The 13,812-nt window shown below is 49.6% G+C and overlaps 1 protein-coding gene across 2 annotated transcripts in view; it reads right to left on the bottom strand.

The window, feature by feature from the left end:
* Positions 1-13,812, bottom strand: part of IGSF21 (immunoglobin superfamily member 21) — a 272,639-nt gene that overhangs the window by 64,071 nt on the left and 194,756 nt on the right. For both annotated transcript variants that reach the window (XM_054009265.1, XM_054009266.1), the window contains one exon: positions 485-603. In XM_054009265.1, coding sequence (XP_053865240.1) covers positions 485-603 — 119 coding nt within the window. The remainder of the gene's footprint in view (positions 1-484; positions 604-13,812) is intronic.

Raw genomic sequence — 13,812 nt, 5'->3', positions numbered from 1 at the left:
TGACTGGCATGAAGCTAGATTGCACCAGGCTACCTTTTGGGAGACATGGGCTTCAAACCATCTGGGGATGTGTTGGCGCTGAAGAGCAGATGTTCTCTCTGCATATCTGGTGCTCTGATGGTGTTAACATAGGACTTTGCTTTCTCTCAGGAAGTACAACTGGCGGGGAATGGACATCTGTGGGGCGGGTCACCCTCCACCGGAGTTTCTCGTGCAGTTTAATGCTCCATTTCCGTTATGTCCCCAACAAAGCACTGTATTCTTTCCCTTGTTTTGGCCATGTTCATGCTTAGGATGCACACTGCATGCTGGGAGCAGGTTAATGATCCCTGCATCCTGGCCAGGGGTTACAGCAGGGCAATCCAGCTGCTGGCTTTTGGTCCGGTTTGTGCAGAGATTTCACAGCAGGACTTATTTCTTTCCCACCACCACCCATAGCTCCCATCTCTGCCACCCCCAGCCAGGGAAGAGGCGCTGCACTTACACATCACGTTGAGGAATATGTTGCCAGATGCCAGGACCACCTTCTCCCGGGTAGCTCTGTCGTAAATGCCCACATGACACTCGTACGGGCCGTTGTCTGAGATCCGAACCTCCGGAAGACTGGGAAGGGAGAGGGAAAAGGAAACGTTATGGTAATATAACTGATATCTTACGCTCACATGACATCAGTAATCCTTTAGGATTCTCCTCTGCTTTACAGATCAAACACATTTCTTATACAGCAGCCACAACATGCACCACTGACTTGCACCCACGTCTGCAGCTTTCTAAGAGCGCACTACATGACTAGAAATGAGTGCAAGTCCTAGAATGGAAATCCAGCTCCGAACTCCATCAGAACTGAGGTTCTGCTCAGATCTGGTGTCACTGGTTGCGACCCCCTCTGTACACAGCAGTTTGTAACAGAAGGTAGTAACTAGAGATGGTTGGAAAACGGAATTTCCGTGGGAAATATCTCTAAATTTGTTTTCATTCTGAATGGGAAGTTGAAATTTAAAAAAATGTACCATGGAATGGACATTCCAAAAAAAAAAAAAAAAAAATTGGAAACAATGAAATATTTCAGTTCAATAAGATAAAAAAATATTTCATTTCAACAATGCTGGAATGTTATCGTAGAATATAAAACACACACGTATATTATAATAAAATTAATATTTTAATATAATACCAAGTCAAAATGAAATGAAATGAAACAAGAAAGTGGAGCCGGAACATTTTGACCTCATCAAAAGAAAACGTTTTGGCATTATCAAAATGAAATGAGAAAGCCAAAATGGCTCTTTATTACTGTCTCCCGTCGAAGCTGAAATCGACACATCCCTGAGAAATGTTTTGATTCTGATGAAACTGCATTTTTCTGTCCAGCTGAAATTTTTTTCAGCCAGCTCTCCTGGTGACCATTACAGTTACCTGAAACTTTAGGGATGCAGGGAGACAGAAAGTAACTGTTATGCACGTTGTCATGCGGCCAGGGCACTGGGCCTAACCCCTCCACACTTCCTAAGGGTGTGCAAGCTGAAGCCCGACTAGCGCGAGTCTATCTACCCGGGTTGGGAGGCTCACTCCTAGCTGCAGTGTAGACGTAACACCCACGACCCAAGGGTGGGAATTTCAAAAGCGCTCGGGACTGGCCAATTGCTACTCCTACTGGGATCAAGAGTAAAACACGTGGTACAAAATGAGGCCAGCTGGGAGTGATACTGAACATCCCACCCAATCACCAGCAATCAGCCCGGCTCCCCCTAGCACCAAAAGGCTCTGTTCACTCTAGGAGGAAGCATGCTGCCTACTGATGCACTAGCAGCACTTCTCGAAGCATCTACCACAGGGACTTATGGCCCCTATCTCGAGAATATCAGGCAGCCTCACAATCCGAAATGGCAGCCCTGTGAGGCAGGGAAGAGTCATTATCCCCATTTTACAGAGGAGAAAACTGAGGCCCAGGTCACAGATATCTATAGTACAACAAGGACTTAAACCCAGATGCTCCAGATTCTAAGCTAATGCCGTAACCACTGGACTATCTCCCTTCCCCATACCTCTAGGTGCTTGATAGGTTCACAGCACAGGGTGGTACAGCTCATTCACAGTTAGTAACCCACAAAGCTACAATGCAGAGTCCACGGTAACAGGCGACACCAGTCTCTCCCCATTGGCATGAGTGGAGAAGCTAGCAGCATAGGAAGGCGTTCCTTCAGGAGAGAAGCTGGCAGTGATCACTAAAGGCCTGCAAATCTGCGGATATCCGCTTTATAGCCGTGCACCATGTTTGCGGATCCCGGATCGGATGCACATACACATTTTGTATCCACGCAGGGCTCTGGCAATCACCTCACTGTTCTAGTTTGCAGCTGGGGTTATATTCTGTCACCTCTCATCACGGGGTCTTGTGCAACTAGTCATGTAAATCAGTCCATGGGCATATGAGGAACACAACCGAGCTTTGTTTAAGAGCTTTTTTTAACTGCGTGGACAGAAGGGAAGTGTCTGGAATTTCCTAGAACTCTACCTCCTAAACTCTCCAGCAGGATTTGAGCAGAAGGCAAACCAGTCCTATAGTACATGAGGACAATTGCCCAGCACTATACCATAGGGAGGTGGATGTTCCTTCATGACCGGACAACAATCAGCATTAGGGCCTGAAGCCCTAGGGTTGATGATGCTTATACTTGTTACCATTGCTACGCTTAGAATAGTGTGATCCTCTTCTGCCTTACATTGAGACATTTGCCTCAATTGTGTCCAGCAGCAGGGAGTTCCATAGGTTAATTATATGTTCTTTAAAGGATTATTTATTGTGTATCTTTTCTAAATACATCACCTCTTGATTTCTTAACACACACACAGGCTGCAAAGCTCGGAGAGATCTGGGATAGGAGGTGCTCGTGAAGAGCAAGGTCTTTTCCCAACAACATGCTCAAATGGTTTAAACTTTTCCTTCCAAGACACCTGTCTACGCTGAACATCTTCGGTACAGTTCAGAGGGATAAAGTGTGTGCAGGTGTAACAGGAAGCAGTAGGCCACATCCCTCGCGCTGCAGGAAGGGGCGTTGGCCAGATACGGTGCATTAACAGAGGGGAGTGAGAGAGAAACTTCTGACTGAAGTTCCGGCCAGGGCACTATTGATTCCAGCAGCTCCTCCAAGCCAGATCCTGACATTTGTCTACTCTGGGATTAAATTGATCCAGTGACACGGCCTTATCCCAGTCCAGGAGGCCCTGAGAAGATGAAGTAGAAAAATCAAAGTGCCCCTTACTCATCTCAGCAGCCAACAGAAAAGGAAAATAAATGTGAAACTCGGCTGAGAGCAAGGATGAAGGTTTATTGGTAAGAGATCGATCGAACTGGCCATGGGGGCATGTGACTGTGAGTTAATCAAACAAACGCCCCAGGGGGACTCAGCGGCAGGAGGGGCGAGGGGGAGCCACAGACCTGATATATGTCACCACCCGAGCTCAGGACCAGAGAGATAAGGGGACGGGAAGTGAGTCCTGACCTCATCAGCGAGATGAGTCCATCAGCGTCAACCAGTTCTCCCCTGCCCTGTGTCGTCGGTTATACCCCGTGCAGAGAGGTGTAAAATCAGATCAGAGCCATAGCATCTTGCACCCATTTTGCACATGGGGTCATTGTGGGGAACAGGCCAGATTTCCAAAGAGCTCAAGGGCCAGCACCTAAAATTGGGGCCAGGTTTTCAGAAGAGTCCTGCCCCCAACCTGCACCCCGCTTGCCGAGCGGTTCAAAAAGCAGGTACTTCGGTGCCTAAAACAGGAGCTGAGCTCTTTGGAAAGTCTAGCCCCTTGGGAGTAGGCGCAAAGCAACAAGAATGGGAGGGCAATGCACTCTCTGCTCACGAGAGAGGCAGGATGGGAATAGCGGGGGCTGTAGATCAGGGTTGAGGTGCATTGGCAGACAGGGTGGGGAGTCAGGACTGGGAAGTAGAGGGTATTGTAGGTCAGGATTCAGGGGCATCAGCAGACCTGTGTGGACAGCCTGCTTACTGCCTGTCTCTATTTAGTCTGCTTAAGCCAGAGGTTTGCTGTCTCATTTTGTTTAGCCTTAAAGCCCTCACTCCAGATCATCTTCGCAAAAATCTCTCAGCCAGTTTCATCTCTGAAAATCTCTGGCACCTTTAGAGAGCTCCAAACCCTGCAAACTTTACTTGCCTGCTCTCCCCACCCCCCTGCCCCGCCCCCGACAGTACCAGGAGGTGTGAGCCAGAGTGACATCATTCTTCGACTTTGAGAAAGGGACCAAGAGACTTTCTCCATTGGATCATATGAACTGGAACCATAAACTCCCTGAACACTAAATCTCACCAAATGAAGGTCAATCCATCCTCGTCATCGTATCCACTCATTATACTCCACACCCAAACATAGCCACTTTAATATATGGAGATATACCTATCTCCTAGAACTGGAAGGGACCTTGAAACGTCATCGAGTCCAGCCCCCTGCCTTCACTAGCAGGACCAAGTACTGATTTTTGCCCCAGATCCCTAAGTGGCCACCTCAAAGACTGAATTCACAACCCTGGGTTTAGCAGGCCAATGCTCAAACCACTGAGCTATTCCTCCCCCCCCCATACCTGAATGTCTGTACTTTGACACATCAACCTTCCCCCCCTCCCCCCCCCAATTGGGGATATTGCAGATTATGGATTCCTTATGCCACCCAATCTTAAACCAAACTTTGTGCCCTCGATAATCTGTATGTTATTCCCTGATAACCAGAAACTTCTATGCTTAAACTCTGTACCGGTCACTTTTTTTTTTTTAACATCTTAATAACATTTTAAGGGAGTCCCTACAGGCTTGAGCTGTTACTTTCACCTGGGTGACGCGTGGAACCCAGGTTCTTAACCCCCCAAGCCAAAACATTCCATTTTGGTTCTCCTGAAATAGATTTTTTTTTTGATAATTTTCCTTCCACCAAAAAAAATCATTTTTTTGACTTCTTGTTCCAATTTGGGTCAATTCCCTCAGCGATTTTTCACAAGAGGGAAATTTTGTTGTCTGGCCAGCTCTGCCTCCCATGGACTTCTCTGCCACCCTGCTGCAGTGAATCGATCTGCCTCTGAACGTTCCCAGTTTCCAGCGGTATTTGGATCTGAGCATTGGGCCCATCCTGAGGTCCGGTGTCAATACCTTATAGTTGCCTTGCACACTTCTGCGCGCACACTGTGAAAGAGTGTGCATGGGACGGGGGGATCAAATAATGGGCATTTATACGTGGTGCTCCTATGACACCTTTGGTCTGAGGGTTTCCCAGTGTCCTCAAAACATTAACCAAGACTCAGAATTCCCTGGTAAGCCACACTAACACAATGCAGCTCTTTGCCCCCCTCTATTGGCCAGACTACACAGAAAAGTTTATGAGTTGCCTACTGCCCCTGCTCTAACAACCCTGATCCATTGGCTCAGGCAGTGGCCTCCTATGTTTTCCAGCTCCCAAGGTTCCCAGTTTCAATCTCTAAGGATGCTTTTACTGGGGGTGTTGTTGCACGTGCAATTACCCATTGTACAGATGAGGAAACTGAGGCTAAGAGATTTGCCTGAGATCAGGCTCCAAGAATCCTGGCTCTCCCCTGGATAAAACAAACTTACATCACACCTGAAGTGTGCTTAGCAGAGCAGGACAGGCAGCAAAACCCTTATGGAGAAGATCAGAATCCTAACTTTGCCTGTTGGCACTTTCTTTGTTGACCCCAGTTGCACCCAGGCCACGACTCTCCTTGGCTTCATATTTTCACCACCTAATCCAAACTCCCCCCTGAGCTGCCAGTGCCTTCTTCCTAAAGTGGATTAAGCAGGCAGGAGAGCTTTTCCCCAGGGGCTTGAGTGGCATCGATCGGCCAGCTGGTTAGCAGTCAGTATTCAGATAACAGGAGCCTGGGATGGAGATTCTTTTCACCAGCAATGGGACCAGGATCAATAAACTATTAATAACTGCAAAGATTTAAGGGGAGATCTGTGTAATGCAGTTTAGCAGCTGGAGTTTACCAACACTGACAGCTCCTCAGAAGGGTAAGTAATTGTGTTATTGAAAAGAAAAGTACATGAAAAGCAAGGGCACGGACAGACCAGCAAAGACAGTTCACACACTGATACTGGTTAAGTTAAACTCTACGAAAGCACACTCTGATGCTGGTGCATCAGCACAGCACTGTCTGTGAACGCCCTCCCAGGCACCCGTGAGCTGTAGAGTAAAGTAGGATAGAAGAGTGGTTTTCAACCTTTCCAGACGACTGTACCCCTTTCAGGAGGCGGATTTGTCCTGCGTACCCCCCAAGTTTCACCTCATTTAAAAACGACTTGCTGACAAAATCAGACATAAAAATACAGCGCACTATTACTGACAAATTGCTGACTTTCTCAGTTTTACCCTAGAATTATAAAATAAATCAACTGATATAAAATATTGTACTTACATTTCAGTGTATGGTATAAAGAGCAGTATAAACAAGTCATTGTCTGCATGAAATTTTAGTTTATACTGACTTCACTAGTGCTTTCTATGTAGCCTGTTGTAAAACTCCGCAAATACCTAGATGAGTGGATGTATCTCCTGGAAGGCCTCTGCGTATCCTCTGGGGTATGTGTACCCCTGGTTGAGAACCACTGGGATGGATCAACCCAACCCTCACTCCCAGCACTGGCGGGTCCATGTGGTAAAGTTCAAATCCAGAACCAAGTCCTCCAGCTCCAAAGTCAGCGATGTTAACGCAGCATGAACCCACACCCAGAGATTGTCCGGGCTCACCCCCATTCCTGGCATTTGCCTTTGTTAAGTAACAACAAAACCCTGAGCTTGGCTGTTCCCCGGGATATTTCCCTTTGTCCCTCAACCTCTCTCCTGCCCCAGGGCTTGTCTAGCCGAGGAGACAAGGGGTGATGTTAGCACACGTTAGCTAACACATTCTAACTAACAGGTCTGAAGTCTAGTGGGCAAAGCCTACTGGCTTTAACAGATGCTAAGCAAGGAGCAAGCACAGGCTTTAACTTGACCCACTTAGCCCATATTACAGTCTATACTGCCTTGTCTACACTAGAGGTTTGTTAGACTGTTAGCCAACACCTTGTGACATCACACCTTTTATCCGAGTCCTGACAGGCCTTGGAGAGAAACTCTCAACCCACTTATACCCTGGAGCTGATGAGGCACATCTGATCTGACATTCCGGGGTGAGTCTGCAGAATGGCCCTGCACCTCTGTGCAGGGTGGAATCCCCTGACGCCCAGTTGCACTGGGATTTTGAATGTGGCACGTTATTGAGAGTAGAGCCAGAGACAAAGTTCAGAACTGGATCTGAACGCTCCCAAAGTTCAGCCCTAACGGGAACATCCTATAGAAATAAATGGTGATCAAACCAATCGCATTCCATAGGAATAGGGTTTAGTAGCGAATGTTGCCTCTACCGTCAAATTTTACTGCCTGGCTCATACATTCGATAGAAAACGGATTGTTCCCTTTGAATTCTGTAGGACTTTTCAATGAAGGGGGGGGGGGTCCTCCGGATCAGGATGATTTAGTCTGACCCAGCACAGAGATAAAAACTGAATGTGGATCTTTTGAAAGAGCCAAACCCACAGTCCCTCCTCCAGCATCACCAAGCAACCTGAGAGTGAGCTAAACAGGCTACCTGGGGATTCCCCTGGCACAAAGAACCCCCCCAGATGGCATAATTGGGATGCTGGCTTGATATCTTGCTAACCCCCCCCACCCCTTGCATAGGATCCAGGGATCCCCCAAAGCCACCTGTTTCCCAGTCTCGGTGATTTGTCGCAAGCTAAAAAAAAAAAAAATAACCCACTGTCTGCTCGGCGACTTCTCCCAGATCCCCGGGATGTGGCTGATTTTAACCTGTTTGGTTTAGCTGAGCATATTTAAGCATTGCCAGCTAGTTGGCGAGGAGAACACAGAGCGGAGCAGCCACCGAGCCAGGGAGCGTGAGGGGAAAGGAGCGAGAGAAAAGAGCTTCAGGATGTTGCAATCAGAGCGTGGTGGAGTCAAGCGTCTTTATTGCTCCTTGTGGAGGGTGCAGAACTCTTCTCTTAAATCCTTTGAAACATCCCGAGTGTGATAGTAATAAAACCACTCAGTGGGTGAAACGGAACCAGAGCGTAGGATCAAACCAAGGGCTGTTAAAACAACCAGACAGCCCGCCATGGAGGCCAGAGAGAGAGAGTGTATACGTGTGGTGGGTGCTAGAAGTGGAAATGGGGCAGCGTTGCCGGAGATTGAAACACTAATGCACCCCGCAAATGGAGCCGTGTCTCTGTAATAGTGCCCAGCTCCCAGAACCGACGGCATTTTCGATTGGCAATTACAGCACTTCAGAGCTAATGTTGTTATAATTAGCAGTGCTATTTCTGCTGTTCCATTACCGACATCTCATTATGCCGATAGCAGAGCTCCAATGACCCATTGGAAGCGGATTCAGGCTCTCGCCGGCTTTGCACCAAAGGGTTCATTCCACCGAAGCTCTCTCAGGAGCTCGCTTGCTCATTTGCTTTCTTAATGAGACAGAGTTTTCTTTCTTTCCCTCGCTCCAGGGGGGTGTTTTGGGATGAAGACCCGAGTTTTTACCAAATGTTGCCACTTTGTTCTGGTTCTCCTCCAACAGCTCCTTCCTCTTTCTCTCTCCCTTCCTATTTTCCCTCGTCTTTAGCTCCCCTCCCTCTCTGGGGTCCAGATCCTCAGTTGGCATAAACTTCATTGACGTCAGTGGGCCAGATCCTCAGCTGGTGGAAATCAGTGCCGCTCCATCACGTCCATAAAGCTTCAGAGTGGGGTGTAAAACATTGGCGCGCCGCTGATCCCAACGGAGCTACGCTGATTTACGCCGGCTGAGGAGTGGCCACGTCTCTTTCTGTACCCATATACCCTCCTGCTTCTCCTCTCTTCCTGCCTCTCCCCCCACCCGTCAGGGGTCATTTCGGGCCTCTGCGTGTGCGTGCGATCTGAGCGTGCGTGCACAGGCGTGCATGTCTCGCTCCGAATCCATGCACGGTGTACGCATAGCATTTGTGTGTGTTGTGTTTCTCTGTGGTGTGCGTGTGTGTGTTTATATGTAGCATGAGTGTGTGTGTATAGTTTATAATATAGTGTTATCTCTGCCTCTCTGTAAGAGTTCAGAGCGCTTTGCAGACAAATACAATCACACAAGGTCCCGGCCTGGAAGAGCTTATGATCTTAAATTGTGTGTATGTGTGATTTAATATACAGGTGGGTGAGTGTACGGTGCATGTGTGTGTTGTGTATGTACACCTTGATGTGTATATTTGTGAGGACGATGCAGTGTGTATGTACCATTGTGTGTCGGTGTATGCATTGTGTATACAGAGTTGTGTGTAGGCATATGTGTTGGGAAATTGCAGAATATGTACTTGTGTGTTTGTGTATATGCTGTATATGTAGAATTTAATGCATGTTTGTGTGGATATCGCATGTGTGTGTACCAAATATGTGTACAGGTGAGTGCATATATTGTCATATATACGTATATGTGTGCATTGTGCAGCTAATACAGTATCCATGTATGTTTAGTTGTGCATAGGTGTATTCCGTGTCTATATCTAGTTTTGTGTATGTGTATTCATCAGGTATATATAGATGCTTGCAAGCATATGCACGTTGTATATTTAGTGGTGTGTTTGTAATATTGTGAATGTGTATTCATTGTGCATATAGTTGTGCGTCGAGGTATGTGTTTCATGCGCTTGTGTATAGATGTGTGTATGTATATTTGTACAGGTTTGTCCCACTCTGTATGTAATCCCCTAGCAGCGACGGAGCCATGAAAGAAGATGGAAATGGCTGGGTTTCTCTCCCACAATGCACCGGGCAGAACAAGAACCAAGTAAGAGGCACAGTTTGCTCAGAGGAATTCAATCCCAGCTGGAGAGGAACGAAAGGAGCAGCAGATAAAGCAGCCCCTGTGGGGATGTGGCCGTGGGGCCGAGGGTCTGCCGTCTCCCGAGTACGCCTGATCCGCTAATGTCAGTTTGACAGCCTGTCTCCCCGGGGAAGGGGGCGTCGGAGCATTGCCACCGCTTACAGGAGAATTCGCGAACGGCTCGGCAGTGACCGTGGGGGTGGATTGGTGGATGGTGGGTGGGCTGAGTGCAGAGCCCAACACCCGCTCTGCCTTTCCCGCCGGCCCGGAGGCCTTGACACAAATCGTAGGGCTCAGCTGTCTGCCTGCAATGGGGAACCTGACAAGCCGGTGATTCTAATTTTGGGGGGAGGAAGCTGGCGTCATATACAGATCTCCAATGAGACTCCTGCTTAACTCTCTTTGTTTGATTACCCCACCCCCAGGTCTATTTGTCCTGCCCTCCTGTCACATCCTGGGCTGCAAGCTCTCTGGGGAAGTGTCACCCCTTCCCGGAGTACCCAAGCCCAGTTGTAACTGGTTAGGCCCGAAGCTGGCTTCTCCCAGTTGGCCTCTTCAGAGTCCCTTTGCCAGCTCTCCTGGCCTGACAGCAAAGTCCTTCCACGTCACCACAGGACTCACCAAAATCACACTTTTCCTTCCGGAGCTGCAGGAGCCAGAGCGTCTCCCTGGGCCCTTCCGTAGAGCTCCGAAGTATCCAACTTCGGCCTCTCTCTGGGCTGGAGCCCCTCCAGTCCTCTGCCAGAACGGCGCCCCAGGACTGCCTCTCTGGAGCCTGGCCCTCAATCCAGAGCCCACCCCGGGAGCTAGCTCTGCTCCGGGGCACAACATAGTTCCACTGCTCTCCTCTTCTGCCAGCCTCCAGCTGCCGGGCTTCCTTCCTCCGCCTCCCTGCACAGGTGCAGCAGGGTGGGGAATCACCGAACGGGGCCCCTAAAGGAGCAGGCCGCCCAGTTAGCCTCTCTCCTTGCTCAGGGGCAGTGCAGGGGCCTGCCTGGCTCTCGGTGTGATTGACACTGGCCTCCGTTTCCTGTGGGCCCCTATGGTCCCTGGGAAGCAGGATGCGGCTCCGGCAAAGCGCACGGCAGCCCTGTATACGTCCTGCCCCCTGCACTGGGAACAGGGCTGCTGTAGAGGCCTTACACCCCCCTCTACGTGGTCCACGGTGACTGTGTGTGCAAAGCTATTCTCAGGGGGCTGTTTGTGCTCACTTTACTTTCACCGCCCCCCTCGCGGCCTTAGCATCACTACGAATCTGGCCCAGGAACTCCAGCGTATCACTGTCCCCGTTTCCTGGGAGCAATCCCAGCGTCCCTCTGCCTGAGTCGTCTTCCTGGGCTGCGAAAGGGTTGGGGGGCGACCGCGGTTGGTGATATCCCAGGGTAGGCGCGGGTGCCACCCCACTAAAGGGCAACACCTCCCCGTGGATGGCGTGGGTGGCCGCGTGCATCACAGCAACGAGTCTGACCTCTCAGGATGCATTCGAGTCAGCCGGCGTGTCACGTTCACCCGGGGGCCCACTCCCCGCCGCTCTGAGCAGGCTCCATAGCCAGTCACGAGGCCACCGGACACGTTTCACAACTTCGTTTGGCAGGGATGATTTTTAAATCCCCCGCGGATGGCTGTGTAAAGCCAACTCAGTGAACTTTGCGGGATTGTTTAAAATAAAGGGCTGGATTCATTTGGTTTTATAGCTCAGTATCTACTCACGACGCATCGTCGTAGCCACGTGGGTGACGTCATCACCGCTCTGACAGTGCAGCGTAAGTCTCACGTGTGACATCATCAGAGTGACCTCTCTTTGACGGCGCGGTGGACGATTTTCAGGCGGGATGTCATTATTGCTAGACATCACTCCAACGGTGCAACATCGTACCCTCATGTGCTATGTGAGTCTAGGTGGGCACCTCTCCACCAGCGCCGCGTAACATCCTCGTGCAACACATCTCTGACAGTGCATCACAGCGTCCTCCTTGCTTATGACTGGGTTCTACAATCCAAACATTAATGAATCCTTGTGTATGGCAACATCAGAGGCTGACATCTCTCAGAGCGATCAAAGAATTTTTGGGATCATCAGGGGGTGACACTTCTCCGATACTGTACTTTACCTCATCCTTGTCACTTACAGCCTGGTCTCATGGAACATCAACACCGGGTGACACCCCATCTGACTGCACTACGGTCAGCATGGGTGACACTTTCTCCGTTTCAGCGTTACATCGCCAAGCCTTTCCAAGCGGCTGGAGGGAACAGAAAAAGCCTGGCTCATACAGCTGTTAGCTCATCTAAGTTTTACCTTTCCTGGCCTGATTTGTTAGGTGGAAAAAGCTTCAGAAAGCAACATTTTCATGCAGTCATTTCATTAGAGAGAAGCCCGGGGCAGTTTCTCTCAATGGCACCGAGGGGGATATTGTCAGCGCTGCGTGCGAGGGCGCTCGCCGGTAACTGGAACCGTGTGTGTGTGTGTAATGAGGGTTGCACGCATAACTTATCGCACAGCATGCTGAAGAAAGAGCTGCGTGGGGTGTGTCAATCCAGAAACAACTTCCTGTTTAAAACCTCCCTGGATGGCTGAGCTAGGCTTTTGCCTGGTAACAGAAGGCTGGCTGTTCACACAGCATTGTTACCGTTTGTGTGACATTGTGTTTGTCATCAAATTTCCCCCAGTAGATGGGCCGTATACCTTTCCCTTCCCTGCTAACAGAAGGCTGGCTGTTTCAGCAGCAAGGTTTTGGTGCTTAGGGGACCTCGTGTTCATGCTGCAGAGAAAAGCAGCCCTAGCCGAGGGAAAAGAGCGGCTGGCACGCCGGATCAGAACAGAAAAAATGTCTGAAGAGGAGCTGAATTTTGCAGTCATTAGGAAGTGACAGAATGTGACTTCTGAAACAGGGCAACGGCGTGCTGGGTCACCACTGGTTTAGAACTGGGGTCAGCTGGTGATGCTAGAGTGCATCTTCTGGCATACGTCAGGGCCACGCCTGAAAGCTTTAGGGCTGAGAGTGGCTGTCAGGACTCCTGGGTTCTATTCCTAGCTCTGGGAAAGAACGTGGTCTAGAAGCAACAGCAGGAGATTAAGTGCCAGGGCTTCTGGGGTCCGTTCTCAGTTTTGGAAAAGGAGCCTGGCCTTGTGCGTAGACCAAGGAATTAGGAGCGGGAGCTACGGGGTACATTCTTAGTTTTGGGAGGGGAGTGTGGTCTACTGGTTAGAACAGAGTCAGGAATGCAGTACTAACTCCTGAGCATGTGGGCAAGTAGATAATCTCTAACCCCAACCTCGACGATAGGTGGCATTTTGCATTGCTGGTCTCTGCCACAGGATGACAGCTTTACAGTGCAGTCAGGGCTTAGAGCGTTGAATCAGCTGTGCTGGCCAGAGGGAATCACATGGCCCATCCTCTGCACCTCCCTGCTCTGGCTAGCACTGCTGGCCGGCTGCGTGCCCCTGCTGGGCAGACTTTCCAGTGGCTGGTGCTCTGCACTCTGGGTTATGCTGGCAGGAGGGAGTGGGACCCAGCCGTGAATGAATCCCAGTGTCTGTTAACTGGGTGTCAGGAGATGTAATTACTTGCTTGTAAAGCTGCTCCCATCAATAACTAGTGGCGTGCAATCAGCTGGCTCGGGCACTGCAATTTTGCTGGGGAGACCAAAACTCCAAGTTCAAATTGCGTTCGAGAACCTTCTCTCTACCACTCTGCATATGGCTGATTGCCAACCCCTGGTACTGCACCGGGAAACCTACTCCAGAGGTACTCGCAAGCACTGCTGAAAACAAACCTGCTGGAAAACACAGCAGAAGCTGGGGTTTTTGTGTGTGTTATCCAAAAGCAGTCACTCATAAAACTCCCTCCAAGCTCTACTTGTCTCAAAGTAGGACAGGAGCAATTATTTTGTACTGCACTGAG

This window comes from Malaclemys terrapin, chromosome 19 (assembly GCF_027887155.1).
Source record: "Malaclemys terrapin pileata isolate rMalTer1 chromosome 19, rMalTer1.hap1, whole genome shotgun sequence".
Taxonomy (NCBI): Eukaryota; Metazoa; Chordata; order Testudines; family Emydidae; genus Malaclemys; species Malaclemys terrapin.
Note: the sequence above shows the minus strand (reverse complement) of the source record. Positions and strands in the feature narration are given on the sequence as shown.